The sequence below is a fragment of the Myotis yumanensis genome, unplaced genomic scaffold (assembly GCF_028538775.1).
Source record: "Myotis yumanensis isolate MYYU_CA2020_CCGP unplaced genomic scaffold, mMyoYum1.0.hap1 SCAF_17, whole genome shotgun sequence".
Taxonomy (NCBI): Eukaryota; Metazoa; Chordata; class Mammalia; order Chiroptera; family Vespertilionidae; genus Myotis; species Myotis yumanensis.
This window is the reverse complement of record NW_027223768.1, coordinates 6,106,321-6,132,175: the sequence shown is the minus strand read 5'-3', so window position 1 is coordinate 6,132,175 and position 25,855 is coordinate 6,106,321. Positions and strand designations below refer to the sequence as shown.

General features: G+C 61.3%; 2 protein-coding genes across 2 annotated transcripts; one reads left to right on the top strand and one right to left on the bottom strand.

Moving 5' to 3' along the window:
* Nucleotides 1–4,088: 4,088 nt before the first annotated feature.
* KCNA10 (potassium voltage-gated channel subfamily A member 10) lies at nucleotides 4,089–5,630 on the top strand. The gene has a single exon (XM_070396193.1). It carries the CDS (start codon nucleotides 4,089–4,091, stop codon nucleotides 5,628–5,630), a length of 1,542 nt encoding a protein of 513 aa, XP_070252294.1.
* Nucleotides 5,631–14,497: 8,867 nt separating this feature from the next.
* LOC138995701 (chymosin-like) lies at nucleotides 14,498–25,452 on the bottom strand. The gene is made up of 9 exons (XM_070396334.1): nucleotides 25,349–25,452; nucleotides 23,353–23,500; nucleotides 22,355–22,472; nucleotides 21,102–21,220; nucleotides 20,030–20,229; nucleotides 18,784–18,897; nucleotides 17,916–18,060; nucleotides 15,511–15,609; nucleotides 14,498–14,771 (listed from the first exon to the last, which is right to left on the bottom strand). The coding sequence occupies exons 1-9, from the start codon at nucleotides 25,408–25,410 to the stop codon at nucleotides 14,634–14,636; spliced, it is 1,143 nt and encodes a 380-aa protein (XP_070252435.1). The 5' UTR covers nucleotides 25,411–25,452; the 3' UTR covers nucleotides 14,498–14,633.
* Nucleotides 25,453–25,855: the final 403 nt, after the last annotated feature.

Below are 25,855 nucleotides of genomic sequence, written 5' to 3'. Positions count from 1 at the left end.
TCTGGGGAAGTTCAGTCGTGAGCTTGGCAACAGGCGTGAGCTCCCAGGTTGGCTCGGTTCCCAGCACGATCTTAGGGAGACGCGTTACTCTCTGGTCCACATTCCTCACTCGTGGGGCTCGGAGCCTTCTAGAACAGCAGGCTCAACCCCCCACCTGAGCCTGGGCTGTCCCCAGACCCCCGCCCACTCTGCCCACTTCTGCTCCAGAAATTCTGGGCCTTCTTGGGGTTGAAGGGGGCCCCAGAGTCCCCTTGCTCAGTGGCCCACATAAGAGCAAGCCCAGGAGGCAGAGCAGAACTTGGGCCAGAGAATGGGCTGGCTTCTGGGGTGGAGGATGTCGGGCACACAGGCAGCTTCCAGCACCTACCCCACCCCACCCCCCAGGCGCCCGCAATCCCTCCATGACTGCTTCATTTCATTGCTCACACCTTCGCGTCCCAAGCAATGAGCTATTCAACAGGTATGGACAGAGGCCCTTCTCGGGGCAAGACAACACACTAGGTCAGTGATGGCGAACCTTTTGAGCTCGGCGTGTCAGCATTTTGAAAAACCCTAACTTAACTCTGGTGCCGTGTCACATGTAGAAATTTTTTGATATTTGCAACCATAGTAAAACAAAGACTTATATTTTTGATATTTATTTTATAAATTTAAATGCCATTTAACAAAGAAAAATCAACCAAAAAAATGAGTTCGAGTGTCACCTCTGACACGCGTGTCATAGGTTCGCCATCACTGCACTAGGTACTGGGGTAACACGGGATCAGAACCCTTCCCCAGGTCTCTCTGTGGACAGGGTGATTATCCCAGCTTTCCAGTTGAGGGAATTGAGGCCCAGAGAGGTTAAGTAACTTTCCCCAGGGCACACAGCGCACTGCATCCGGGAACGTAGCCATGGGGAGGTTCTTTAGGGAGGAGACCCCGAGGCAATAACTCAAGACTCAGGGTGCTTGCAAAAAGGAGAGGCTGCCATTCAGCATCTCGTTGTTCAGTGTCAACATTTAATACCGGCCTTGCCTCCCCAGCCCCGGCTGCCTGTGCAGGGAAGGACAGTGTGGGAGGGCAGGGGCACTGTGGGGGGGGGGGGGGGTGACCGCCCCATGGAGCAGGGTTCCTCCCCTCCAGCCCCCACAAGGATACCACGCGTGGCCATGGACCCCAGAATTGGCTGTGGAGACTAGATGAGGCCGGGGCCCACCACAGCATGGGAGGGAAAGGGGTGCACACAGTTCCAGGCCGGGTGGGGGGGGGGGGGTGTCGATCTGGCTGGGGAGGAGTTGCTGGAGGCTATGCCGGGGCAACTGGATCCACCTGGCTGTGAGCAGGAGCACCTGTAACCACGTGGGGAGCCATGGCCCCAATCCAGGTGAGAGGAGAGGAGGGTGGGAGAGAGGACATCCCGCAGGCAGACCCCGCAGGCTCTGGAAACCGATGCAGGTGTGAAGCCGGGAAGAGAGCACCTTTCCCTGCACAGAGAGCCAGCCCGGGCATGAGCTGGGGGACCCAGAAGCCAACATGACTCAGACGATCAAGGGGCGCCAAAGGCAGGCCCCGCAACCCCAGGAGTCTCCCATTTTACAGGTGAAGAAACTGAGGCACAGGTTCAATGACTTGCACGGGGCTAGTGCTCACTGTTGCAAGTCTCGGCCTGCAGGCTCCAGAGTCAGGGCTTGTAACTAGTGTTACCAGCAAACGGGGGGTCACCCGAGGCCCTGGTGGTGCACAGAACCAGGAGGAGGCCCGCGAGCCCTGCTCCCAGCCGCCCCCAGAGCAAAGTCTTCTCTCCAAAGTCAGGAAATCGAGCCCAGCTCTCCCTGCTGGAAGGAGTTACCGGCGGGTCCCTCTCTCAGGTTATAAAGGAAAGAGCCGAGGCCCTGTCGCTATAGGAACACAGCTCTGTCCTTGAGCCATCCCTGCAGGAGAGAGATGGACGCCCCCCGCTGCGCCCACCCCACTCTAACAAGGAAGAGAGCCGCATGCCCAGCCACCCGGGCCCCCTCCTCCCTCCTAAGCCCTCCCTGTCACCCGGGAGAGCAAGCTCACTTGACCTGCGCCTTTAGGGCACGCGTCCTCTCCAGGTGCCGTCTGACTCGCAGCCAGTGTCCTGGAGGGAAGAAACACAGTGTGTTCAGGGGAAAGAGGTTGTTTACCCCAACACCGTCTTGGCGGGCGCTGTGCCCGGCCAGTGCCAGATGCTGAAGCCCCAGATGCTGTGGGGGACTCCAGTCCGATGTCACTTCAGCCTCGAGCGCCGGTGATCCCACTGGAGCCTCCGAGAGCTTGTGTGGAGGCTCCCGTGGGGGAGCGCGGCTACTCATATGCCCTTGACCTGAGACCGAGACGGGTCCTCCCCTCTGGGGGAAGATCATCCTTTCCCACTCGGTGCGAGGGCATGGATGGGCGAGGGAGGAGGGACACCCGCCCGCCCCGCCAGCCAGGTCAGCCAAATCGGCCCTGGCGGTCAGTGGAGTGACATGTCCCAGCCAGGCCGCCCTCACAGCCCCCTGGAGCCCGAGAATGCTGGTGGAGGGGCAGACATAGGGCCCTGCACTCTGCCCGCGGATCCAGGACCCTGCCTGGCACCATGGGAGCCCCCCCCAGATACCACAGCCCACAGCCCCCCCTCACCAGGGTGCCCCCCACCCCCACCCCCAGAGTATCCGCTCCTCCCAGGAGCCAGGAGGGCAGCCCAGGGGCAGAGCCCACTCCAGTCTGTTACTGTCCCTTAGCAGTGAGACGAGCGGACAGGATACGGACACACTGTGACGCTGTAGGCTGTCCTGTCCCCTGTGAGTGAGACTGCTCCCGGGCTCTGACCCTCACCCCAGCTCACCTGCCTTCAGGGTCCTTAGCACATTGCGGACCAGGAGTTTCCTTGCCAGCTTTACCCAGTGGCCAGCTAAGTCTCTACTGAACGAGTACAAAACACGTTTTACATCAGTGTTAAAGGCACACCTTAAAATCATTTGTGAAGTTATTTATCACATGTTCTCACAAGCTAATGTCTTTTTAAAGGATGATGCTTTGTAAAACACTGTGTAATATGAAAACACGAGGATTCTCGTGATCCGTCCGCAATGTGTTAAGTTGAAACCGAAGTGTGTGTGGGGCCGAGGAAGGAACCTCGGGCTGTTTGTGGGTGCCCGAGCCCCGCGGGACGCTCCCCTTAGCGCCCCCCTCAACACACACACACACGACCACCTACTTCCCACCTGCCGAAAGGGGTTTTAGAAATCAAATCATTTCCCATAAACATCCTGGACTTAGGCCACACACATGCAAAAAATAAAATTAAAATACCAACCGTTGTTGGCTTCTAAAGTTCCTGCGATGTGGGGAAGCTGGCGAAAACGACAGCTATAATCTAATGATCTTTCCACCGTGTACACGTGCCACCTCATGGACTGTGCCCTCCGAGCAAGCCTCGGAGTCCTCACAGGGCAGGGGCGAAGGCACAGAGAGCTCCCTGCACAGCCCACCCGGCCTCCAGCCTCACCTCTTCCTTCCCAGCGGGACCCACGGGGCTGTGTCTCCACGCCGCCCGCCACGGGGCCCAAGAGGAGGAGGCGGGGTGCTGAGCAGGGGTGACGTCCAGGTGTGTCTTGAAGCTGAAACCGAAAGAATCCGTGAGGGCCTGGCTGTCCAGTGAGAGACAGAAAGGAGCTGAGGGTGAGACGGGGTGCCCGGAAGACGGCACACAAATGCGTGATTAACAATGTGTTAGCGTTAGGAAACCTCAACTCCTCGCCCACGGTGGCCGCTACCGACGACCGTGTATGAAGGCCCCTTTGTCTGGAGGAAGTTGTCCTTTCTCGGCCCGGCTCCCTGTCCCCAGCGTCATCTAGTTATTAGTGTGTGCAGACTTGGGGTGCAAACCGATCTCAAGGGAAGAATGTTGCCAAAACCACCAGGGGTTCCTCCCCCAGCTGAGCATAAATCATCCCTTAGTCCAACGACCCACCTTCTGTCGAGGACCCAGGGCCAGCCGTCCTCCCCGTCCTCGCTCCCACCTGACGCGCCTCTTCTCCCCGCAGCTCCCCGCAGGCCGGGAAGACCGAGGTCTCCACTCCGCTCCCGCCTCCCCTAGGATGGATGGATGCGGCTGGAAAGAAATGGAGGTGGCTCTGGTCAATTTCGATAACTCGGACGAAATCCAGGAACAGCCCGGCTACGACCCGGACCTGAACCCCACCAGCGCCCCCAAAGGCCGGCCTGGGGCCGGCCCCTTCTCCAGCTGGAAGCTGCTGCTCGGCGACAGCGGCAGCCACGAGACGGCCTTCTGCCGGCTCCCCGGAGACTACCCGGACCCCCCGGGGCTGGAGCCCGCGGCCCTGAACGAAGGGAACCAGCGGGTGATCATCAACATCGCGGGGCTGCGGTTCGAGACCCAGCTCCGCACCCTCACGCAGTTCCCCGAGACCCTCCTGGGCGACCGGGAGAAGCGGATGCGCTTCTTCGACTCCATGCGGAACGAGTATTTCTTTGACAGGAACCGGCCCAGCTTCGACGGGATCCTGTACTATTACCAGTCCGGCGGGAAGGTGCGGCGCCCGGCCAACGTCCCCGTCGACGTCTTCGCCAACGAGATCGCCTTCTACGAGCTGGGCAGCGAGGCCATGGACGAGTTCCGGGCGGACGAGGGCTACATCAAAGACCCCGAGACGCTGCTCCCCACCAACGACTTCCACCGGCAGTTCTGGCTCCTGTTCGAGTACCCCGAGAGCTCCGTGGCCGCCCGGGGCGTGGCCACCGTGTCCGTGCTGGTGGTGATCCTGTCCATCACCATCTTCTGCATGGAGACGCTCCCCGAGTTCCGAGAGGACCGGGAGCTGAAGCTGGTGAGGGACCCCGGCCGCAACGCCAGCAGGCTGGTGCTCTCCCCCTCCATGTTCACCGACCCCTTCTTCATGGTGGAGTCCACCTGCATCGTGTGGTTCACCTTCGAGCTGGTGCTCCGGTTCGTGGTCTGCCCCAGCAAGGCCGGCTTCTTCCGCAACATCATGAACATCATCGACATCATCTCCATCATCCCCTACTTCGCGACCGTCATCACCGAGCTGGTCCAGGAGACAGAGCCCAGCGCCGAGCAGAACATGTCCCTGGCCATCCTGCGCGTCATCCGGCTGGTGCGGGTCTTCCGCATCTTCAAGCTCTCCCGCCACTCCAAGGGGCTGCAGATCCTGGGCCAGACGCTGAAGGCGTCCATGCAGGAGCTGGGGCTGCTCATCTTCTTCCTCTTCATCGGCGTCATCCTCTTCTCCAGCGCCGTCTACTTCGCCGAGGTGGACGAGCCGGAGTCCCATTTCTCCAGCATCCCCGACGGCTTCTGGTGGGCCGTGGTCACCATGACGACCGTGGGCTACGGCGACATGTGCCCGACCACCGCCGGGGGCAAGATTGTGGGCATCCTGTGCGCCATCGCCGGGGTCCTGACCATCGCGCTCCCGGTGCCCGTCATTGTCTCCAACTTCAACTACTTCTACCACCGGGAGACGCAGAAGGAGGAGAGGCAGAAGAACATGCCGCAGGAGATCAACAAGATCGCCCCCAGCGTGGACTCGAGGGTGGGCAGCGCCGACTCGCTCAGCAAGACCAACGGCGGCTGCTCCGCAGAGCAGTCCCTGGAGTGAGCTGTGCCCGGCTTCCTGGCCGCGGGTCCCTCTGTCTCTGCGTCTCTGTCTCTCTCTCCCTTCCTCTGCCTCTTCCGCTCTGTTTTCCCAAAGAGCAAAATGTACCTTCGCGGCCAGCAGGCCACCTTTGACCGCAAGCCGTTTCAATAAACACGTTCTGCTGCTGCTGCTGTTTTCTAAGCTGTTTCTTCTCCACCGACCACACCAGAAACGGGATTTCCCTCTCTCCTGGGAGGGGCCCTGCAGGTCCTGCGACTCCCCTGTGGTTCCCAAGACCAGCTGCCAGCTCGGTCAGCAGCTCGCCTCCTGCTGGCACTGCCCAGCCCTCGCCCTGCTCTGGGCACAGTCCCCTCCCACGACTTGCTCAGGGGCCCTCTGAGGAGGCACCGCTGGTGTGGGAAGGTATGAGGCAGGGGCATCCGGTGGCAGAAACCCAACTCGGGCGGAACCGAGAGAGAGGACTGTACCTGCTCACCGACTGAGAGGCAGGGAACTGGCTGTAGCCCCGAGTGCGTCACCGTCAGAGCTCTGGTCACATCTGTCCATCTCCTCCCTCTGCTGGGGGCTTCGTGCCCTTGAGGCGGGCATTCTCCCAGGGGCAGGGGGCACGGCAGTCCCAGGCCACAGCGTGTCTCCACTGAACCAAAGAATAATAAATAAATACATACATACATACATATACATACACACACACACATACACACACACACACACAATCACCTTCCTACCTAATTAGTATCTGTAATTCCTCGCAAACATGTTAGGTCCAGAAGTAGGGATTTTCTGTCTGGTCACTGCTGTGTCCCCAGGGCCTGTCCAGCACACAGCAGGGACCAGGAACTAGGTGGTGCCTAGATGAACTGTCCCTTCAAGCCCTCCCTCCAATGACCCTAAAGAGACCAAACTTAGCCACTCTGCGGGCTGGTAGGTTTCATTCTCCCACCCCCACTCTCCCCCAAACTCCAGGCCATAGGCTGCGGCCGGCCACTCCTTAGTGGGGGTATGAGTGCAGGGACCTGGAAGGTGCTGCAGGGGTTGTGGCTGGGGGGAGGGGGAGGCCTGGGTGCAGCAGGGGAGGGGCATGGGGAGGCCGGGCCCAGAGCCCTGCAGGCCCCAGCTCCCTCCCCTCTGGGGGCTGCTCTGCCTGGTGGAGGCTTGGAGGGGGCAGGAGAGCAGGACCCCCAGCCTCTCTGAGGCCCCATTTGGAAGGTCTCTCAGGAGGTGGTGTCTCAGACCCCCTCACAGGCCTTCCAGGGGAACCCCTCAGCCCGGTCTCCACAGCATCCGGAAGCCCTGCCTCTAGGGGCGGCGTAGAGGCTCCCCTGGAGCCCAGACCCTGCCCCGGCCCCACACACTGACCAGCCGGCCCCCCCTCAGCAGCCACCTGCTCCCGGGAAGTCCTGCTCCGGCCACCTGCACCCCAGCTGCTGAGGACCAAGGCCTCACCCTCTACCCCTGTCCCCTCCATATTAGGTCCTGGGCGGGGCAGAGGGGACACTCAGGCCCACCCCCTCGGCAGCTGCCCAGCCCCTAGAAATAACGCGCACCCACCCCTTACGGGGAAGCGCCCCAGCCGCCCTTTGAAGGGAGGAAGAAAGCCCTGGGGGTCTCCCCAGAGACCACGGTGTCGCCCAGGGCACATCTTAGAGACGGAGGCCACGGGCTTCAATCGCAGGGATGAAAGGAGCTGGGGTGGCCAGCCCGGGAGGCGGGTAACAGGAAGATCAGACACATCCTGTGATTGCTTCTCAGGGGAGGCAGAGGTAGAAAGCCGCCTGCGAAATGTCACCGGATAATGAATGCTGCTTCCCTCGTCTCCGAGGTGCCTGTCAGGCGCCTGGGGAGGGAATGACAGCGAAGCTCATTAGGAGTTTCGAGCGGATCTGCTTTCTCCTCCGAGCCACAGGGGCCCCGGCTGAGCCCCCTCCTTCCCACCACCACCCTCACGGTCTGTCGCTAACAAATAATCCAGGCAAGTGTGATAGAAAAAAATACGTGGGACAGAAACAATAACACCAAGCCCCCAGGGTGGTGGTGGGAATTCAATCAGGTAACGGAGGCAATTCCTTAGCAAAAGGTAAAACTCGGGGGACAGGCGGACGCAGCAGGATGGAGACAGAGGAGGCCCAGGATAAGGGCTCGCCCGTAGGGGTCACCCTTCAGGGGCCACGCTGGGCCCTGTAACGTCATAATCCCCACCCAGCGTCTGCTGGAAAACAGCCCAACAAACGAAGGAAGAGAAGAGGAAGGGAGAGAAATGGAGATGATATAAGGAACAGATTGTGTCCCCTGAGAATGGATTCGAACCAGCAGCATCCAGCACAGAATGAAAGGCTTTTCTAGGCAGGAGGGAGCGGAACCAGGAGGTTCTACTAGCAAAACACTCGGGTTGGTTATGGCAAAGTGACTCTCTTTCGGGGATGGCTGGGGTCTCTCACCAGGGCTCCAACGGGTGCCGATCGGCAGCTCCTGACCCACTGGTTTAAGATTCCATTTCTGGGAGAGCCACAGCTGTGACTAAGTCCCAGTTTGGTGACCGACGTGGGGCTTGGCATAAGTGACTGCATCCTGGGCCTGCTGTCTGGTTTCTAACAGCACCGCTGGACTAAGGAGACAGTCAGAGCTGCCAAACGCTCAAGGGCAAGTCCTGGGGATGGTGCCTCTCCCCCATCCGGTCTCCAGTTTGGGCCTGGAGCCCTGCTGAGCTCGGTGGCAGCCAGCCTCCAGCCAGCCCGCAGCCACTCCCCCTGCCTGGCCAGCCCCATCACATCGCAGCTCTTGGCTGCCCTCTGGCTTCAGCTCTCTGAACTTCCAGAGAACCCCGCCAGGACCCTGGGGCCACCTCTTGGGTGCGGGTGGTGGGGGGGAGGCCCTGCCGGTTGTCCGGAGGCTGGGACGACCTGGGGGCTTGTCTGGAGCAGCAGAGTTAGGGGAGCTAGTCCCAGGCCGGCCCCAGGGAAGGACAGGCACCCACGAGACAGCAACGTGGGGACCACCTGATTGGGGAGGCTTCCAGGTGCCCAGGCTGCTTCCCTTCCCCACCCCCACCCCCTTCAGATCCCTGTCCCGAGTCGGAGGTTCGGGAACACAGGCTGCACAGGGACCGCACCTTCTGGACTGAAAACTGGGGTTCTCGCTGTGCAAGAAACAGTCTGGCAGCAGGCGCTTGGGTTCAGACACTGCAGTCAAAGGAGAGGGTCATGCGACAGGGCACGTAAAACCTAACACCCCCCCCCCCCCCCCCCCGAAATAACTCTCACGGCGCCCAGGTCCTTTTGTCTCTTGAGGTCCAACCAGCCCCAGAATGAGCTGTCTCCAAACAGACCTGGGCAGCTCTAGGCCTGGGGGAGGGGCTACCTCTCGGCGCTAGAAGGGGAAGGTGTGATGGGCGGAAGGATGATGTGGGACTGACAGGCAGGGCTCCCCTCCTAAGACTATGTTATGTGCCTCCAAAAGGAAGGTGTTGAGGCCTCAATCCCCACTGTGACTGGCTTTGGAGCCAGGGTCTGTAAAGAGGCCACTAAGGTTACATGAGGTCATAAAGGCGGGGCCCTAATCCCATAGGGCCGATGTCCTTAAGGGGAGGAGACACCAGGGATGTGCAGGCACAGAGGAGGCAGGTGAGGACACAGAGAGAAGGCGGCTGTCGGCAAGCCGAGGAGAGAGGCCTCGGGAGAAACCAACCCTGCCGACACCCTGATCTTGGACTTCCAGCCTCCAGACCGTGAGGAAAAATTGTGTTGCCTATAGCAACCATAGGTGGTGTCTGCTTATGGCAACCTGAATGAACACACCACGGGAGATGAGGAGGAAGGCACAGACGTCAGGGTGGTCTGAGGAGAGAGGGTCCCAGAGACCTTTGCCAGGGAGCACTCCCTGGGCAGTAGAAAGCCCGGCCTCTCTACTCAGGTCTAAATAAGTCCTTGGAATCCAGGCCAAGTCCATAGCCCAACTGCCACCAAGAAACTAGGATATTTGCATGGCACCTTCTGCACCGGCCTGTCAATCAACCCATTCATCTGCCTCGCAGGCCCAAGCCACTGATTTCTGAAGTTCCCTAGGTCCCAGTCTATTCTCTCCCTCTCTGGCCTGGTCTCCCTGGAAACATGTGGACTCGGGAAAGTCCTTGGAGATGCCCTACTGTTTGTACGTTATGCCAACTCACCAGGGCCACGGGCCAGGTACTGGAGCTCTGGCCCAAGCTCCCCTTCAGCTTGGAGCCACCTGCCTCCCTCTCTCAGAAGCTGAGGCCCAGACACTGGCCGCCAGGGGGACTCAGGGAGCCCCAGGGACACTGCCTGGGCATCTGAACAGCTAGTCTGCCCACAAACCCCTTCATTGCTTCTGATGACTCTCTCTGGATCAGAAATGCCCCCCAGGGAACGGATACGGGGACAGCTAAGATTGGGGCTGACCGGCAGGACATCCCAGGCCACAGTTCAGAGCTGCAGGGGGTGTGGCTGGCCCCCACCCAGGACACTCCTGGACACAGGAGACACCTGTCTCCAGAGGCTCCTTGTTCCCTCTCACAAGCCCTAAAAATAAAGCTCCCAGGACGCAGTTATTCTGGTCTCAGCGCTAAACGCGGCCCCGGGAAAGAAAGGGGCTCTCGGGTTTCGCGGCTGGGCCAGAGGAGAGGCAAGGACAAAAGGCGGGGGAGGCTCAGCACCTACCGATGGAGCTTCAGCCCTGGTACTGAGGAAACCAAGGCCGCCAGCCCAGAGGAGGTGGCCGGGCCGTGCGCAGTCCCCGAAAAGGGGGCACAATTCCACCAGCCAGATGGGGAGACAGCTTCAACCCCGAAACTGCAGGGAGTGCGTAATGCACTAGGTCCTGGCTGCCCTCCAAGCTCCCCGGAGCTGTCACTCCTTGGGGTGAAGGGCCGAGCCACCGACTCCAGGGGCTGATGCTACCCCCACGCCCCTCGGGCACACACAACAGGCACATCCTTGCTGGGCCAGCTCTAGTCCAAGATGCACGTCTGCTGTCACGGATGATCCAGAAAGATCCGAGAGGGCGGGCACCAGAGAACAAAGACTGAGAAAGAAAAAGCTACCCAGGGCGACGTCCACTGACTGCCGGGTTTCAGGACAGGGACCAGGCCTGCTATGTCTGTGCCTCCTGCATTGTGCCTTGTGCATAGTAGGCACTTAGTAAATCCTATTGTTTGCATGGCCATTGCCCTGGGAACCTGGGGTGGGGAGGAGGAGTAGGAACGTTGCAGGAAATAAAACAAGGTGTACAAAGCGGGCATTTGAGATTTCACCACTAGAGGGCGCTCCAGGACAAGCACTGACACCTGAATGCCCCCACCCTGATTTGGAGCTTCGAGAGGACAGTTTGTGGTTTGTTTATTCAGGCAAGTACGTCTACTGAACAATTAATTATTCTGCGTCAAACACTATGTGCCGGGCAGGATACAAAATGATGTTGATGTGACTCCTGCCCTCCTCGAGGGGGTCATCTCATTAGAAAGAAGGGTGGCCTAAACAAAAAATAACATATCCACGTTTGCTTGCTGGTCACTCTATTTATGGAGGGTGGATTCATCTGCACACACTTTACCCATCATGCCTGTCTCTCCTCCTATCCTCACGCCTTACTGCTCATGGCTTTGGAGCCATCCCTTCCCACCTCAGCATCCTTTTCCCGTGACTCTTAAAACCATGTGATACACCAACAGTTTACACACTTATCTCCATTGTCTGCGTCCCCACAGCGCTCCCTGGGGGGACGGGGGGGGGGGGGGGGGCAGGGGACCCTCTGCTGTGCCCTCTGATGGACACAGTACACAGAACAGTGCTTCGCACAGTAGGTACAAAAAACACCCTTTTAAATAAATAAGACCAGTGGCAATTCTAATTAGCCCCGAGTACACCCAGTGGCCAGGAGCCAGCCAGCATCCTCCTGCGGTGGGAGGGGTCTTCTCGGAGGAGTGACCTTTCTGCTGGTTCTGAAGGAGGAAGAGCAGCTCCCAGGTGGGAGACAGTGGAAAGGAGCCTCAGGCAAAGGGAACAGCATGAGCAGGTGCTCAGAGGACAGGGCAGACCAGATGTCCCTCAGCAGGGAGGTGCTGCATGTCCTGGCTATCTGGGGCCCCCAACTATGACCAGGGCTCCTGGGCAGTAGCCAGCCTCGTCCCTCTGCCTGCCCCAGGATGCCCCTCGGCCCACGGCCCCTCTGCCTGCTGCCGCTTTCCACCTTCCTTTTCGGGGTCCAGGGCTCCCCGACCTGGGCAACCTCTCGCTCGGCTCTATTCTCCTTCCAACAAGAAACAAACCACACAGCTCAGAAAACAATCCATCATTCTGTCACAACATTTCCATTTCAAAGGTCTCCTTCCCCAGCTTCTCTCTGGCCAAATGCTTCCTCTCATTAAAGAGGCACCAGCAGGAGAAATGAGTGACAGGGAAGGGAGAGGAGGTGGAAATGGGGCTGTGGACCTGGGCTTTGCCACCATCTGGGCAGGGGCAGGGAGGGTGCCGGCAGGCAGGCACTGGTGGGATACCGTGTGTCTGTGTGTGTCTGTGTGTTTCTCTGTGTACATGTATGTTGTCTGTGTACTTTTGTGTATATGCATATGTGCCATGTGTCATGTGCATGTATTGTGTATTGTGTGTGTCTCTGTGTATGTTATGTGCCTGTACTTTTGTGTATGTGTATGTATTGTGTGCATGTACATGTATTGTGTGTTGTATGTAGGTCATGTTTCTCAGTGCTCATGATTCATGCCAGTCAAGCAGATCAGATCACAGAGCCTAAGCCCCCTCCTTGTCTCCCCCGACTTGCCTGGCTCCCTCCACATGCCAGGAGCCTCCTGGGTACCGAGGGTTCCGGGGAGAGACGGGTGCTGCCCGTTGGGCACTGGAGCAGAGTCCAGCCGGCCACATGCTGAGCAGTCGGAAGGGGAAGATGGGAGGGGGTGGGGCTTGTCACCTCAGAGGATGCTCAGCTGGCGGGGAGCAGGGAGGGATGAGGAGCAGCTCCAGGCCACAGGGAGTGGGCAGGCACACTGGGCCAAGGGCAGGGCATGAGCCAGGCCTTGCGCCAGCCCTGCCGGTGCTGGGAGCGGCCGTGGCAGCAGCTGCGCTGCACCAAATGCCCGGGGTGGGCTGGTGAGCATGACCAGGAGGCTTCCCCGGCTGCCCTCTCCCTGCCCGGGCAGAACCCCAGGTAGGGAGTCAGCCCAGCCCTGCAGGGGCCCTCCCAGCTCCCCCTGCCCCCTGGCCCCCCCTCTTCATAAGCAAACAGCACATGTGCTGACGGGTCCTCCCCTCCTCCCCTCGCAGAGCCATGCGGCAGCTCGGCCACCTGCTCTCCCTTCGGTCCCCCTACAGTGCCCGGAGCCTCCCCCGGGACAGGATCAGGAGCACCCCGTGAGGAAGCAAGCAGGGGGCTCCCCAGGACCTCACTGAGCGCCTCCCTCCTTCCCTCCCTCACTCACTCACTCCTCCAACGAGACTCAAGTTAGGAGGCAGCACCCAAGACATGGAGCTGAGAGCAGCGCAGGGCCCGCGGGGAGACCGGCGAGGGGACAGTGCCGGGTACCGAGGCCAGGCTGGGGGCAGTGGGCACACAGGGCCCCCCCAGCCTGGCCAGCAGCATCCGGCAGAGGCTGGGCCGAGGGGCAGAAGGACAGTGAGACGACCGAGGGGGTGGGTGTGGAGAGCATCCAGGAGCACCCCTCGGCAGCCAGGAGAGCCCCATGGCAGACGGGGCTGCCCACGGCCTCTACCCCGGAAGGAGCTGCCTCCGGTGGTCGCTGCCCTCCCAGGACAGGGGCGGCACCAGGCCCGGGGGCGGGGGGCTGAGGGGCCCTTTGGTCCAAGCTCCTGGTTCAGGAAAGTCGTCATATTTAGACTTTCTACATTACCTCCAGTTGCGCTGGGGATGTTTAAAATACAGTGTGTTAAGCATAAATCATTGAAACATAACACCTTTTTTGTGTGAGTCTGTTTGGCACTTTTTTTTTAAGTGACAAGAAGCCTAAAAATAATGGCAGTGGCCCAGTTCTGTCTCGTTGTTGGCGGATGGACAGCATGGGTCTTAGATAAGAAAAGGGAGGCTTAGGGGCGTCGCCAACACCAGGACTGCCTCCTGGGCACCAGGCTCTCCACCCTGACCCTGGAGGGCTCGACACCCAGGCCCGTCCTCCTGCAGCCTCTGCCACCCCAGCTCCTCAGCTCCCCCGACCACAGCCTGAGTGCCCCCTCCTCCAAGGGACACACACACGCACACACACACGCTCTGGGCAGTGCCAGGGGCGGACCCACGGTTCTGGCTGAGCCTGCGTCTGCCTCACCTGCCCTCAGTGAGCAGGGCGATGGGGCCAGGACGAGGGGGCGGGACGCAGTGGTGACAGGAGCCCGGTCCATTGCGCTGCCCCCTGTTGGGGAAGCGAGGGGCCTTTCCCATGGGGCAAGGGCCTCTCCGCGGGCACCAGTGGGTCAGGTTTGGAGTCAGACTGAGGATGGAGCTCTGGCCTGTGGTCTCCCCCAAGGTCACGGCGACATCAGGACCCACAGACCTTCCCAGACGCCCTCTGCCTATGCCCCTAACTCTCCTCCTAGAGTCAGCGGGGCCGCCTTTTCACAGACCTGGAGTCTTTCTCCATCTGGTCAGGGTCCTCTGCTCAGCCCCACATCCCAACCCCAGCTCCTCCGTACAGGCGTCACCCTGCGACAATCTCCCCGCTGTGCCCTTTCCCCAGAAAGGCAAGATTTGACCGGAAGTGGCCCTTCACCTGTGACTGTCTCCCATCCGCAGTGTCCCCAGCCCTCTCCCCCATGTGGCCCCAGCTCTGCCTGACACCCCACGTGACAGCCACACCCATGACAGTGCAGGACGTCAGCCCCAAAGAGCCAGGCTTTGCAGAGAAGTGGTATTTATTGAGGACCATCTGCCCAGAAACATGACCCACGTGTGTGCAGGCATGCACGTGTGTGTGCACGTGTGTGCAGGCAGGCATGCATGTGTCGGGCAGTGCGGCTCACGTCAGGCGCGTCAGATGGCCTTGGCCAGCCCCACGCGGTTGTTGGCCCTGTCGAAGACGCTGAAGTACTCTCGGATGAAGACGTCCCCCAGGATCCACTGCTCCGAGCTGTCGTCGCCCTGGAAGCCACTGGAGCAGAAGCCGGAGTCCTGGGAGAGGCGAGACTGAGGTGACGCTGGGCCCAGCCAGCCGCGGGCCTCCAGCGCGGCCGCCCCCTCTCGTGCCCTCCCCCGTGGCTCTCAGCTATTATTTCCTTCCGTCCCTGAAATCGCCTGCCCAGGCAGGCAAACAAGCAGGAGATTCATCCCACTCAACAGGTGAAGAAACTGATGCTCAAAACATATAGAAGGGGCGTGATCCAAGGTCAGCTGGTGGGGCCCCCTCACCCCACTCACTTCCTCTCCAGCCCCCCATCTTCCAAATCTCATGACCTCCTGCCCTGACGACCTGCCAGAGCAGCTTGGGGACCCGAGGCCTTGCTAGTTGGGGTGCTTAGGATTAGGTCAAACCCAATCACTGGGAATCTGGGTCCCCACAAAACCCAGGCGATCTAAGAACGTCCCAGACAGACTAGGCCCCAGGTCTGAGGAGCTAGAGCAGTGGACAGAGGCTCCCACGGGGTCTATGGCCCTGCCTCCCCCTCCCTCAAACCCAGGCCTCTGTCCTCCCCACCTGCCCCATTTCTCCCAGGCCGAGGCTGCAGCAGCCACACACGCGGCCCAGGGACCACAGGGCCCCCTCAGGAGGGCCAGCTGACATCCTGCGTTCTCCCTCTAGGCCCCCCACTTACCACCAACTTGGCTGACCCTCCAGGAGGGCGGAGGGCCCTGGTGAGCCTGGGGCTCCCCCCCCCACCCCCACCCCCCACCCCCACCCTGAGACGCATACCTGGCTGGTGTAGGCGGAGGCGGGCAGCGGGTACTTTTTGCCGTTGATCTCAAAGACCACAGTGGGCATGCTGCTCAGGCTTCCGCAGTTGATCTCAAACTGGAAAACCAACCAACGAAACAGACTCACAGAGAGGAAGCTGACAGTTGCCCCGAGGGGCAGGGCGGGGGCGGGTGGGAAAGGTGAAAGGGGACGGAGAGGTATAAACTCCAGTCGTGAGAGAAGGGAGTCATGGGTGCCACATACAGCAGGGAAAACAGACAGTAATATCAGAGCTGTGTACGGAGACGGATGGCCATGCACTTGCTGTGGTGGTCACTGTGTAAGTACGTAAATGTCAAGTCACTGTGTTGTACACCCGGAACTAATAGAAGATTGCATTACAGTATCAACTGTGCTGTAATGAGTCACTTAAAATTATGTTTTTAAAAAGACCAGAGAGAAGTCCTCTGAAAAGGGCGATGGGTGTACCCGGCCCGTGTGGCCCACTCGGTTGGCTGAGCGTCAACCCTGGAACCAGGAGGTCACTGGTGCCGATTCCCATCAGGGCACATGCCCGGGTTGTGGGCTCGATCCCCAGTAGGGGGCATGCAGGAGGCAGCTGATGGATGTTTCTCTCTCATCAAAGTTTCTATCTCTCTCTCCCTAACTCTCTCCGAAATCAATAAAAAAATATTTTTTGGAAAATGTCCTCAGGTGATTGACAAAAAAAAATTTTTTAGCCGAAACCGGTTTGGCTCAGTGGATAGAGCGTCGACCTGCGGATTGAAGGGTCCCAGGTTCGATTCCGGTCAAGGGCATGTACCTGGGTTGCCGGCACATCCCCAGTGGGAGATGTGCAGGAGGCAGCTGATCGATGCTTCTCTCTCATCGATGTTTCTAGCTCTCTATCTCTCTCCCTTCCTCTCTGTAAAAAATCAATAAAATATATTTTTAAAAAAATTTTTTTAAGGGCGATGGGTGTGACCAGAAGCAGCTGAGTCCCAGGACGTGTGCTTAGACCAGCTGGCCCTCCTCAGGGGGCCCTGTGGTCCCTGGGCCGCGTGTGTGGCTGCTGCAGCCTTGTCCTGGGGGGACAGGAGGTCAGGCTGGGTGGACAGGAGGTCAGGCTGGGGGGACAGGTCAGGCTGGGGGGACAGGTAGTCAGGCTGGGGGGACAGGAGGTCAGGCTGGGGGGACAGGTCAGGCTGGGGGGACAGGAGGTCAGGCTGGGGGGACAGGTCAGGCCGGGGGCACAGGAGGTCAGGCTGGGGAGACAGGTCAGGCTGGGTGGACAGGAGGTCAGGCTGGGGGGGGACAGGTCAGGCTGGGGGGACAGGAGGTCAGGCTGGGGGGACAGGTAGTCAGGCTGGGGGGACAGGTCAGGCTGGGGGGACAGGTAGTCAGGCTGGGGGGACAGGTCAGGCTGGGGGGACAGGTCAGGCTGGGGGCACAGGAGGTCAGGCTGGGGAGACAGGTCAGGTTGGGGGGACAAGTCAGGCTGGGGGACAGGTCAGGTTGGGGGGACAGGTCAGGCTGGGGGGCCAGGAGGTCAGGCTGGGGGGACAGGTCAGGTTGGGGGGACAGGTCAGGCTGGGGAGACAGGTCAGGCTGGGTGGACAGGAGGTCAGGCTGGGGGGGGAGAGGTCAGGCTGGGGGGACAGGAGGTCAGGCTGGGGGGACAGGTAGTCAGGCTGGGGGGACAGGTCAGGCTGGGGGGACAGGAGGTCAGGCTGGGGGGACAGGTCAGGCTGGGGGGACAGGTCAGTCTGGGGGCACAGGAGGTCAGGCTGGGGGGACAGGTCAGGCTGGGGGCACAGGAGGTCAGGCTGGGGGCACAGGAGGTCAGGCTGGGGGGACAGGTCAGGTTGGGGGGACAGGTCAGGCTGGGGGGACAGGAGGTCAGGCTGGGGAGACAGGTCAGGTTGGGGGACAGGTCAGGCTGGGGGGACAGGAGGTCAGGCTGGGGGGACAGGTCAGGCTGGGGGGACAGGTCAGGCTGGGGGCACAGGAGGTCAGGCTGGGGGGACAGGTCAGGCTGGGGGGACAGGTCAGGCTGGGGGCACAGGAGGTCAGGCTGGGGGCACAGGTCAGGCTGGGGGGACAGGTCAGGCTGGGGGCACAGGAGGTCAGGCTGGGGGGACAGGTCAGGTTGGGGGGACAGGTCAGGCTGGGGGCACAGGAGGTCAGGCTGGGGGGACAGGTCAGGCTGGGGGGACAGGTGGTCAGGCTGGGGGGACAGGTCAGGCTGGGGGGACAGGAAGTCAGGCTGGGGGGACAGGTCAGGCTGGGGGCACAGGAGGCCACTGGGAAGGCCTCCCGGGAAACCATGACATCTGTGGTCCCCCCCCATTTCCCTTTGCCGTCTCTTCCGTGCACCAAGGGGTCCCCTCAGGCGGTCTGGGAGGGGCAGGGCCTGGCCTCACCATGCCAAACTGGTCCTCTGTGGCCCCGATGGCCTTCTGGATGCTGAGGATGTCGCTGCTGGGCCCGACCAGCATGGAGGTGCCCGTGTCCAGGATGGCCTGGCAGCCGCCGTCACAGGCCACCACCACGCCGTCGACCGTGACCCTGCAGAGGGAGACAGGACGGCCTTGCTGCGCCTCCCTCCCGGGTGCCCCTGGCCTCCCCTGCCAGGATCCGGGCAGGAAGAACGCCCAACCCCCAGGTGCCCTTCCTTGGGACCCCTTCTTGGACTCCCCACAACTTCCTGAGCTCAGAGAAAAGACCCGAAACCATGTTCTCCCAACTCAGTGGCTAAATCAAGACCACCCCACCTTCTGTGGGACAAGAACTGCAACAACTCAGCAAAGTCACGTGCACGCGGGTGCATGCACTGGAATGTACTTCGCTCGTTGCCTGGAGACCGAGTTTTCTCCCCACTGTTGACTTGCTGTACGTCTCGGGCAAGTTACCCAACCTTCCTGCACTCGGGCTGCCCATCCATGAAATGGGTACGTTAATGACCCCTCCCTGACTTCCTAGGGATGGTTATGAGGTCCCAACCGGCTGCTAGAAAAGCATACAGCGAGGGTACTCACGGCACCCGCCTCGCTGGGTGTCAGTGAGATGAAAGGAGACAGCCCCACTCAGCCAGTGCCCCGCAGGGAGTAAGCGCTCAGGCAACGCCGCGTCTCATTCATAAAGCAGAGGCGAGGCCGTGACTGTCAAGGCCGTGGGCCTGGGAGTCTCATTCAGACTCTGGTGTGATGGTCTCCTGGGTGGCTGACCCCGGGCCCCACGGCCCCACCCTGGAGGGAGCCTCTGGCCGGGCCACGGCCGCCGCTCACCCACCTGTCCACGGTGAACTGCCAGTACTCCTGCACGGTGATGGGCACCCAGTGCAGCGAGCCGGTGTAGTAGGAGTGGTCGATGGCCCCCAGCGTGAGCATGCTCCCGGGGCCGTTCCTGAAACCAAGGACAGGCGTGTTGTGGCACTCGGCGCCCGGCTACAGCCTGGCTGTGGGAGGGGACCCCCGGGAGCAAGCCGCCCCCAGGCCACAGGCTGCCGGGTTCTGCGCGGACCACCCTCGCCGTTCCCAGCGGCCGCCCTGTGCCCCCGCTCCCCCTCACCCAAGGCTGAGAGTAGGAGAGAGGGCTGTGCACAAGGCCCCACACCTTTGGATTAAACCTGCCACCGCCGCCAGCCCCCTCTGTTCCCCTGGGCTCTGTCCACGGCCAGGAGACACGGGCACACTAGTGCCACCCGCTCCCCACCCCGCTGTCCCGTCCCTGCCCTCGTCTAGCTCCTCCACCTCCGGGCCCTGAAACGCACCGTCCCTCTGGGTCACCGGACGGCACCCACTCATGCCTCAGCGAGGCCTCCGGCCCCTCCACACCCTCCCGTAGGCCGGCTTCCCTGTTATTATTCAGCTTAATACACACAGACCTCCCAGTCAGTGCCTGTCCCCACCTGTCACCATCATATGTGTGCCGTTGGGTGTCGTCTGCTTCCCCTGATAAAAGTTAACTCCCAGGCTGTCTTGTTGCTGATCCCTCCCCATCTGCTGGCACAGCCCCTGCGCACAGTAGGACCCACTACATCTATTGAGTGAATAGGTGAGTGAATGAGTGAATGCATGAATGAATGAATGAACCACTGCACCCCTTGCCTGACGTCCCCTGACACCAGCCTTCCCCCTGCCCCTCTGGCCAGCTGAGCTGTCCATCACCAGCTCCCGGGGTGAGCGTCCCTCCCGCCTCAGTTTCCCAAATTGTGCAAGGAGAAGGTAGGACTCCTTTGGAGCCTGCTCTAAAGTCTGTGAATCTCGGTGACGTCAACAAAGGATTGCGGAGGCCGAAGAAGGAGAGCCCCGTGTAGAGGTCGGGTCAGGCTTGCTTTTTAAATGGCAGAAATAAAGGTCCAATTTCGGCCCCTGGACTCTGGCTGCGCCGGTGACCGTGTTGGGGCCCTCGGACGAGAGGTTGAATGTGCCTGGATGCGGTGACTCCCCTGGAGCGGCAGCGTCCCCGTGGGGTGGCCTGACCCTCGGCCGCAGACCCTGCCAGGCTGGGAGCCGGCCGGCGGGCGCGTGCCTACCTGCTCATGTAAACGGAGAACAGGTCTTGGGCCACCAGGTGCCTCTTCATCATGTTGTCGAACACGGGCACCGAGTACTCGGAGGCCAGGGAGGGGTAGGCCAGCCCCAGGATCCCGTCGAACTGGGAGTAGGTGAACACGTCCCCAGGCTCCTTGGTGCTCAGGCCCACGGTCTGCTGTCTGTCCACGATGTCGGAGACCTGCAGGAGAGGACAGCGACCTCCACCGGGGCCCTCGGCCAGGGGCAGCCGGCCCACCACCCCAGCTAGCCGGCCCTCGGCCAGGGGCAGCCCGGCCCGCCACCCCTGCTAGCCGGCCCTCGGCCAGAGGCAGCCCGGCCCGCCACCCCAGCTAGTCGGCCCTCGGCCAGGGGCAGCCCGGCCCGCCACCCCTGCTAGCCAACCTGGCTCTACTGAGCAGAGTTACATGAGCTTCAAGAGAAACAGCCCCTCTCCCAGCTCTGTGCTGTGGTTTTGAGGGGACTGGCTCAGTGGGTAGGGGAGGAAGGACAGAGAGGACACGGTAGAGGGTACAGACAGCAGGGCTCATGGTGCAGAAGTTGGGGGCCGAGCCCAAAGAAGGGGGTGGGATGAGGGATGCCCCAGGCCCCCTGCCGGCCTGCAGACCCCATGTCCCGGCTGCACCTGAGCGTCCCCCCCAGGAATATGGATGGACCGGAAGGACACAGACGCAGTTTGCATATGAAAGAGCCAGATGGTGTCCCTGCCCCCTTCACCTGTGAAAGACCTCACGTGCTGGTGACCTGGGACATGCCTCTCCCAGCCTCAACCTCCTCATTTTCATGGACCAATGGCGCCTGCACCTCAGGCCACATGACCCTAATGCTGCACTCGCTCCCTCCGTGTCAATCACTCGGTGTCCCTCAGCTGAGCAAGGGCTAACTCCCAAGTAGCCTACGCACGGGACACAGCCCCGCCTCCTCTGAGCCACCTCAGGGCTCCTGCTCCCTCGCTGTCCCCAGGGGCCGTCCTCCCCACGGGGAGGGGCGGCCCTCAGAGCAGGTGTCTGGGCAGGAAGCGGGTGGGCTGGGAAGGTGGGCGGGCCCACTCACAATGACAGTGTCGGTGCCCAGGACGCCCTCCATGCTGCCCGTGCCGTACTGAATGGTCAGAGGCTCGCCCAGGTCCCGGAAGGTGGAGGACTTGGCCGGGTCGAAGCGGTGGTGGTTCTCTGGAACACAGAGCCGGGTCAGAGGGGCCTGGGTCTCCTCGCCCTCGCCAGCGCCCGCGGGCCTTGTGAGCAGCCCGTTCTCTCTTGAGCCCCGAGTTCAACAAACAAAATGATCCTCGCCCGGCCAGCCGGCTCAGGAGAGGACATGAGCATTGTCCTGCCAACCAGGAGGTCACGGTTCGATTCCTGTCAGGGCACGATCCCCAGCAGGGGGCGTGCAGGAGGCAGCTGGCCAATGATTCTCTCTCATCATTGATCTTTCTATCTCTCTCTCTCCCTTCCTCTCTGAAATCAATAAAAATCTATTTTTTTTAAAAAAGAAAATTATCCTTGGCTGCTGGACCCACCGCTCTGAGCCCAGGGCTACCTGTGTGGCTTCCAAACGAAAATAAGAGCTGTAACTGGTTTGGTTCAGTGGATAGAGCATCGGCCTGTGGACTGAAAGGTCCCAGGTTCGATTCCGGTCAAGGGCATGTACCTGGGTTGCGGGCACAATCCCCAGTAGGAGATGTGCAGGAGGCGGCTGATCGATGTTTCTCTCTCATCGGTGTTTCTAACTTTCTATCTCTCTCCCTTCCTCCCTGTAAAAAATCAATAAAATATATTTTAAAGATAAAAAATAAGAGAGAAAAAACCGCCTCCCCTGCGGCCGCCCATCAGCTTTGCAACCGCAGGCCAGTCTCTCTCCTTCCCTGAATCTGTTCCTTCGTCTGGCAAACAGGGTGAAAAGAGCACAAGCTGCCCAGGACTGTTGGGAAATAGATGAGATGTCCCATGTGTTTTCTCATCGGTGAGAGGCCCTCTCTCCCCATTCGGCCGGCACGCCCTGGCCTGACGTAGCCCATTACACAGAAAGGTAAACTGAGGGCCCAGGAGAGGACGCAGCTGGCCTTGGCTTCTGGTGGAGGCAAAACACAAACTCACGCTCCCCCACCTCCAGCTGCGGGTTTATACGTCAGCCCCGAGATGTGCACCCCTCCCGGTCAGTGGCCGTTTGCCGGGGCTGAGCGCGGGCCTGGCACACGGGAGGCTGGGGGAGTCAGCATCAGCCTCCTGCACCTCACATGGCCCGCTGGCCAGCTGCCCCCCGCAGGCAGTGGCCCGGTCCGAGGGGTGGGGCGGGAGGTCACTCACGGCAGGCATTGCTCTTGCAGTAGACGGAGGGCACCCAGAGGTCGGAGGAGCCGGTGTCGAACACCACGGTGAATTCCTGGGGCGGCGTCCCGATGGAGATCTTCCCGAAGTACTGACACTGCGGGCGGAGCACAGGCTCAGGCGCAGGACAGCGTGCGGGGGAGGGGACAGCGTGCAGGGAGGGGACAGCATGCAGGGGAGGGGGACAGCATGGGGGGGGACAGCGTGCAGGGAGGGGACAGCGTGCAGGGAGGGGGACATGGGCATGGAGCCTGTTCAGTTTCGTGGGCCCTGTGCTTTCTGCCCCGAGACGGGGAAGTCGAGGGGAAAGGAACAGGTGGCTCCCTGGGGGGGAGGGGGAGGGGGAGGGGTCTCCAGCCCCCACGCTGGGCACCCACCCCCGCCATGAGCCCTGCTGGCCTCAGCCCCAGCAGCAGACATCGGATTAAAGTTTAAGTCCTGCCTGGGAGGGACACCGGGCCACCCAGCCGGGAGCAGGGGCAGAGAGGTGGGCACCAGCTCGGAGAGACCCCAGGTGCCACCATGCGGCCCCTGCCACACCTCCTCGCCACGGGCCAGGACTAGAGCCGGCGGGCGTGAGGATGGCCTCAGTATGGAGAGGAGACAGAAGAGAGGGCTGGGAGTTTCCTGCCGAGGGTGGCAGGTGAGAGGGAGTCGGGCTCCAGGAAGGCATGGGGCCCAGGTCCCTCCTACCAGCAGCTGCCCATCCCCGCGGAGCCCCAATGAGGCAGGGCGCCCTGGTCCCGGAATGAGGGGATGAGGGGATGAGGCTGGACCAGGGCAGACAACGGCCCGAGGGCTGCTGTCTGCCGGATGCCTGTCATTCAGAGCCCAGCGCTGCGAGGCTGACCCAGGGCCAGGGATGCGGCCTCCACATCCTGAGGGACTCAGGATTCCTCCAACAGGGGAGGAGGAGGAGGCGGGTGGGGTGGGGGTGGGGTGTCCGTGGCACCGTGTGGGGGTGGAGAGCCACTCACATCCAGGTAGTTGAAGAGGGGCTCGCTGGCCACCTTCCCGGCCTGGTACTTGCCGCTGGCGGTGTACTGGTGTGTCCTCAGGAAGTCCTCCAGGAGCCCGCGCTCCCGCAGGGCCTTCCGGATGGACTTGCCCTTGTGCAGAGGGATCCTGAGGAGGCGGGAGGGGAGTGAGGAGGGCGCGCCTCCCCAGGGCTGCCCCGCCTCCGACACCTGCCCAACCCCAACCCCAACCCCAACACTCCCCCACCCCTTCTCATAACCCAAAGTAAAGACTATATTATATTTTACATCCATTTTCTAGTTCTTTCTCTTTGTAATGCTGGGGGACACTCAACAGGTGTAATTCATAACCAGCTAATGAGTTCTGCCACTCTGAGGCTTGAGACTAAGCAGGTGATCATCCGTCTCCAAAGTCTTTGTGCACCTACTATGTGCCAGGCACTCACAGGGCCAGGGGCATGTAATGCACAGGGCGCAGTCTCTACCGCAGGAGCCACTGGGGGCGCAGACAGCGTCCCTGATCTCTAGTAAATGCCAGGACAACCCCCACCCTGCGCTCGGCTCCCCGAGGGGCCTAAGCTGGTGGAGGTTCCAGCCCAGAGCGTGGTCCCCAGGGAGCGCCTGACAGGCCGCAGGAGCCAGGTGATGGCGGCAGGTCCACAGGAAGAGAACCAAGAGGGCAACCCACAGGAGCGGCTCGCAGCACCTGGTGCTCCTGAAGCCCTGGCGCTCCGGCTCCTCTGCAAACGGGCAGAGTCCTTCCTGCCCAGCCCGCTCCCTGCTCTGCCTCGGACCAGGACCAGCTGGGGCTCAACCCCTCGGCGAGTTCCCAGCCCCTCCCGGCTCCGAGAGCCCATGGTCCTCCCGTGGGGCTGACTGAGAACCACTGGAGACTGCGGTGCGACCGCCTTTGAGAATAATAAAATGCAGCAGCTTTAAGACCCGAAAAGAAAGTGGTTTCTGAGTGTCGTTCCCGTCCCACGGATGCCACGTGGCACAGCCTCGCCTGTGAATTAGTGTCTCCTCTGGTGCCTCCCACCCGCCCTCAGGGGTGACTTCAGCTGGGACCTGCTGACCAATGAAAGGCTCTCGAGATGTCCCCCAGCCTTTGTCTCTCAGGAGAGAAGAGGACTTAAGCCTAAAGGAAGGAGTGCGGCCGTTTCGGGGTCCCGAGTCCAGGCCCCCAAAGCTTCCTGCTGCTCAGCTCTGGCTCCTAATTGACTCCGGCTCCCCCACTGCAGCTGCCGTGCCTCTGCCCAGCTGCCCCGTCCCAGCACAGGGCCCCCTGAGCCTCCCTCAAAGGGACCTGGAACCTGGAAACTGCAGACAGTGTGATGTCAACAGCTCACGTCCACCTGGGACCACGTCCTGGCTCCTCCCCTTCTACCCACGTGGCCTCAGGCAGCTCGGAGACCCTCCCTGAACAACAGTCTCTCCATCGGTCAGATGCAAACACGAACATCGACCTGTGAGGGTCCGTGCGAGTCTACGGGAAACCTCGCAGCAGGCAGCGCAATAAACGCCGTTTATGATTTTGGAAGCGGGACCGGGAACTTCACCCCCACGGGGCCTGTGACATCAGAGAACGTGGTTTTGTTTAGCAAATGCGTGCATAGCTCTTACTGAGTGCCAGGCACTGGCCAAAGCCTTTTGCAATACTGAGTCCTCTGCTCCTCCCTGACCCCAGGAGACGGAGACCCCGTCTCTTGCTTGGACACAGGCGAGGACACTGGGCACAGTGTTAAGTCCACGCTGAAGCCGGGACCGAAGCGGCGGTCTGGTGAAGAAGCCCTGCCCTAGCGTCCCTGACCGCCCACACCCTGGAGCGGCGCCCTCAGAGGAGACGGTCCCAACATGCAACAGTGAGGCTGCCGGGGGGACTCTCCTGGGAACCTGCCCATTTCCTCCAAAGACCCCCCCAACCCCCCCGGGACCGACGGCTGGCAGACCAGGGAGAGAGCCACCCAGAGCGGCCCGGGGAGGCGCTGACACCCACCTGGTGATCCCAATGCCTTGGCACAGCGCGAGGGCTGCCAGTAGCACCACGAGGCTCCTCATTCTGGGCGTCGGGCTGGTCGCTGCTGCCGGTGCCCAGGGCCCAGCCTTTATAGCGGCTGCGGGGCGCCCTCTGGCTGCGCGCCCAGGCCGCAGCGATAGCCCCTGACCCCCGGCCACTCCGAAAACACACTCCGATAGCCCTGGGCTCCCAGCACCCACGCGGACTTCAAGGCCTCCGCTCCGACGTCCCCTCCAAACAGACTCTTCAGCTAACACAGGTGCCACCTGCGGAAACCTGGCTCGTGCTCCGCATGACGGGTGGTGGAGAGACCCGTTTCCAAGCCCCCTCGCCTGCCCTCCCCGGGCCTGTCCAGGGATCTCCCAGCCCAGGGGACACTCACTCAGCCCCGAGTGGCATCTGAGGCAGTGTCTGACCTTCACCTGATCTAAAGGGATGACACACCAAGATCCCTGAACCCCCAGGGCTGTGGCCCGTGGTCCCCTG

What these genes read in the sequence shown, in the direction of transcription:
- KCNA10 (XM_070396193.1), top strand. Translation starts at nt 4,089, where the DNA reads ATGGATGGATGCGGCTGGAAAGAAATGGAGGTGGCTCTGGTCAATTTC.
- LOC138995701 (XM_070396334.1), bottom strand. Translation starts at nt 25,410, where the DNA reads ATGAGGAGCCTCGTGGTGCTACTGGCAGCCCTCGCGCTGTGCCAAGGC. An exon ending in TGGGCACCGACACTGTCATT is followed by an intron (nt 20,230 to 21,101) that starts GTGAGTGGGCCC and finishes CCTCTCCTGCAG; the next exon opens with GTCTCCGACATCGTGGACAG. An exon ending in TTCTCCGTTTACATGAGCAG is followed by an intron (nt 18,898 to 20,029) that starts GTAGGCACGCGC and finishes CCTTGGTTTCAG; the next exon opens with GAACGGCCCCGGGAGCATGC.